This window comes from Engystomops pustulosus, chromosome 7 (genome assembly GCF_040894005.1).
Source record: "Engystomops pustulosus chromosome 7, aEngPut4.maternal, whole genome shotgun sequence".
Lineage (NCBI taxonomy): Eukaryota > Metazoa > Chordata > Amphibia > Anura > Leptodactylidae > Engystomops > Engystomops pustulosus.
In genome coordinates, this window is record NC_092417.1 from 59567136 (window position 1) to 59571183 (window position 4048).

The 4048-nt window shown below is 39.4% G+C and overlaps 1 protein-coding gene across 6 annotated transcripts in view; it reads left to right on the forward strand.

Moving 5' to 3' along the window:
* The window catches only part of ABHD12B (abhydrolase domain containing 12B), a 29455-nt gene extending 25837 nt beyond the window's left edge, over positions 1–3618 (forward strand). For 5 of the 6 annotated variants that reach the window (XM_072116084.1, XM_072116082.1, XM_072116083.1 and 2 more), the window contains exons 11-14: positions 11–93; positions 829–907; positions 1936–2057; positions 3515–3618. In XM_072116084.1, coding sequence (XP_071972185.1) covers positions 11–93; positions 829–907; positions 1936–2057; positions 3515–3536 — 306 coding nt within the window. In that variant the 3' untranslated portion in view covers positions 3537–3618. The remainder of the gene's footprint in view (positions 1–10; positions 94–828; positions 908–1935; positions 2058–3514) is intronic. The other variant, XR_011848867.1, reaches the window with a different exon arrangement.
* The last annotated feature ends 430 nt before the right edge of the window (positions 3619–4048 follow it).

Consider the following 4048-nt stretch of genomic DNA (forward strand, 5'->3'; position numbering starts at 1 on the left):
GTGTTATTAGATTTATCACATTTTCCCAGGATTTGAATATTTCTTTCTGGACACCATGGCACTGGATAATATTGTGTTTCCCAATGATGAAAAGTAGGTACTTTCAACATAGATACTTTGATTTTAATATTGCTGCTTTAGCTTTTCTTTTTCCATAAGCGTTTGTAAGCCAATGATAAAAACTATAGTAGTTCTTATAGATCTTTTTACCTTTGGGTGGAATATCCAGTTGCTAATAAATGAGGATTCTTGGTGGTCTTTACACTTACTCATAGTAAAGTTCAATATTAAAGGGAATCCGTTAGCAGAAATTGACCCAAAGTCACATAAGTGAAGAGTTTCAGCACAGAGGTTAAGCTCTCCCTTCCTTAGGGAAGGAATCATTGAGATCAGTCACCTGACTTCAGGTAGAGATATTCCTGGACACAGGACTGTCAATTACAGAGAAGAGGGCATTCTGAGGCAGGGAGAGCTTAACTTAGTTGCTTCCTTGACTTTATACAACCAATTCACTTACTTCAAAGTTGCTTTTTTGGATGATGCCACCATGCCAGGCCATAAAAGACACAGGAAACGGAAGGTGTTCACCTGTTTGACAACATAGTGGCAGTGGACTGTTAAGTAAGTATCATGTAGAAAGGGCAAATGCTTTTACACAGCACCTCTGTTGCTTTTTAATCAGCCAATAATCCACTACCACATTTAGTGTACTGCTAGGGATGGTTCTGGTTATCTGTTTGGTAAAATGATAGAAAGTTTACTATAAATTACATTGAAGAACTATATATTAACTGCGATCATAGACCTAAATGTCTCTTTTATTTGCAGTATAAAAATGCTGACCAGCCCAATCCTGATCCTGCACGCAGAGGACGACCATGTGGTGCCCTCTTCAATGGGGAAAGAGGCAAGTTAACTGCCATGGGTTAATTGGTCACCTCACTATGCTTTAAAGGAAACCTACCACTACGGATCTACCTATTAAGGTAGATCCAGTGGTAGGTGCATCTAACGTATGTAAGGATAGCCCTTTTTAAGGCTATTCCTTTACTCTCCTCAATCTTTTCTAAAGAGGCCACTGGGGCGTGAAGTAGCTGCAGCTGAAGCTAAACGGTGCGGCTACTCCACGCCCCAGTAGCCTCTTTGATCCTACTACCCAGACATCGTCAGCGCGCAGCTACAAGGAGGTGCGAGCACTCGCCAACGAAGTCAGAGATCTGCGTATGCGCGGTAGCTCCAGCTTTAGAGGCGAGAATGCGCAGCCACTGGCCTGTGTTCTGCACATGCGCAGAACTCTGGCTACTTGGACGAGTGTGCGCAGCTCCTTGTAGCTGCGTGCTGAAGATGTCTGGGTAGGAGGATCAAAGAGGCTACTGTAGCCTCTTTAGAAAATGTGCATATTACCCTTACTAAAGATTAGAAAAGATTGAGGGGAGTAAAGGATTAGCCTTAAAAAGGGCTATCCTTACATACGTTAGATGCACCCACCACCGGCTCTACCTTAATAGGTAGATCCGTAGTGGTAGGTTTCCTTTAAGGTCAACTTGGCCCATGTAGAAAGCATAGAAGACTTAATTAAAGCTGGCCTATGGTCAATGCTGGATGAATCCTTTCTTGTGGTCATCATAGAAGCATCGGGATAAGTGGTACAAAATGTTTGGATTTCTTTACTGTCCAAGTTATTCCAAAAGTTGGTGTAATAACACTTAGGGACCATATCTATACTGAATGACCTCATTGTCTTCCATTGCTCATGTTTCCTAGAGCTATAGAAATGGCTGTTCATATGATAAGACTCCTCCTTCCCAATCATTTTCAGCAGCATAAGTAGTTATGCTCTCCTAAAATCAGTGTCACAACCGTTCCTAGATTGCCTGTGGTATAACACAATGCTTCCCATTGGTTTTGTTCATACAGTTTTTCTTTCACTTTCAGCTACATGAAATTGCAGTAAACTCTCGTCACCCCAGAGAGGTGAAGCTGGTCTTGTACCCTCCAGAGCTGGGCTACAAACACAAATATATTTATAAGGACCCTAAACTTGCAGAAACATTGTGGTAGGTGCTCAAGGTTATATCTCATCTATTTTCCCAAGCACTGAGGTCCCTTAAAGGTTTTAGTCATAGGGGTTAATAAGACTATATACAGGCGTATTACAGCAAATATTATGAGCGATATCCAGCATTATTTTTCAAGACAGAAGATGTCACACTAAACTGACCTGGATTTATAAACAGCATTTATAGTGAGCAGAAGCCTAGACAGAGGAGCTGCTATGGATCCAGTGTTTTTGGTCTTTGTAGGCATTCAATACAGTCCCTCATAGGTGTTTGGGCATCAACCTGGCAAATGAGGTTTAATGTGGATAAATGTAAAGTTATGCACCTGGGGCTAATAATCCACATGCAATTTATGTCCTTGGGGAAGTAAATCTGGGAGTCCTTTATTCAGACGGACCTGGGTGTAATAGTAGATCATAGATTAAATAACAGCATGCAATGTCAAATCAGCTGCCATTAAAAGGTAGCAAGATCTTGTCATATATTATAAAGAGGTATAGACTTTAAAAAAATAGAGATGTGGCTTTGGGCCAGGGTTGTAATATCAATTTTCAATCTTGAGATCAGCACTAGAACCCAAAACAGAAAAAAAAACTAAAAATGGAAAGATTTGGATTTGCAGCTTTCCACGTTTCAGCTTTAATATACTGATAACACTTTGGTCAGTATTTTCCCCGATATTGGAAATTTTAAATAACAGCCCCAAATATGTGCATAGATTCTATGTGGTATTGTAGTTCACCTTTTGAAGGTTATGAATATAGTGTAGACACCAGTGATTAGAGTAATAAAATGTGAGAAAAATCATGGTTTTAAAATAGTGATCTTTCCTCTTTTAAACTGCATAATTTTCCCAAAATAACAAGGTTTATAGTTATTCTATTGGTATTGTAAATTGTTATGCATTTAAGGGATCTTAGGTTTGGTTACTGTTTTTTTATACAGGTTATGTTTTTAGACTAGGATCCACTCCTGGCTTTGGACCTGACTGGATGTTCAGGTGTTTCAATCATGGGATTAGCTCTCTGTAATATATACATGGGAATGTAGTTTTACTTTGAAGAGCCATGATTGTGCATTTGAAATGCGTTGGAGATAACTCCTGTACGCAACTGATCCATGTAATTTTATGGATATTGCTTGAAATAAATACTTGAAGATTTTTAAAGAGACTTTGGTGTCCGATGCTAGATTGTTTTGTGCTGTACTCCTCTTGAATCCAGGACATTATGACAAAGATTTGGTTAGCAGCTTTTTTTTTTAGTTCACCTATAAACCCTGTGATGTGGCTCTGCTGAAATGACTATAGTTCATTGTAGATTTCTATGGCCTAGCAATTCCTTTTAAGTGTAAATGCAAAGGAACTGAGTACAGTATGTCAACAAGGTGCATATAGGTTTGCAACTGTACTCTTAATTCCCACCTCTGACCCATCATACAATCTTATTTCCTAGGGATTTCCTGAACTCCATATGAAGTGGCACATTATCCAGGACTGAGCAGCTGAAGAATTTATAGATTGTTACTTTCCTAAGAAAATAAAGAAACTACAATAATATGTGTTGTTGGCCTACACAACTGCAAATGTATATCACAGAAAGTGGTTTCAAAGTTGATTTTACCTGGTGGACAGTAAATAACGCTCCCAAAAAGGAAATTGTTTTAGAAACCGCATTGAACAATAAAACTCAAGGGAAGATAAATATCTTTAGACCCCATGGGTAAAACACAGGGACAGGGCTGCCAAAGTACAGCTTTTGCAATGGAGCCCAGGAAATTCTAGTTATGCCTCTGTTGGCCACCTTTGCCTTTGGGTGAGGATTTAGAGCCAAAACAAGCCAGGCTCACCTTTCCTGGGACAAAGATACATATAAAAAGGAAATTTGGTGACTAGGTTAGTCATTATATTTCCTTTCTGTGTTACTGAACTAGACAAAAAACACCCAGACTGACTAAACGCCCATACCCCAGAAAACATGAGATGGAAA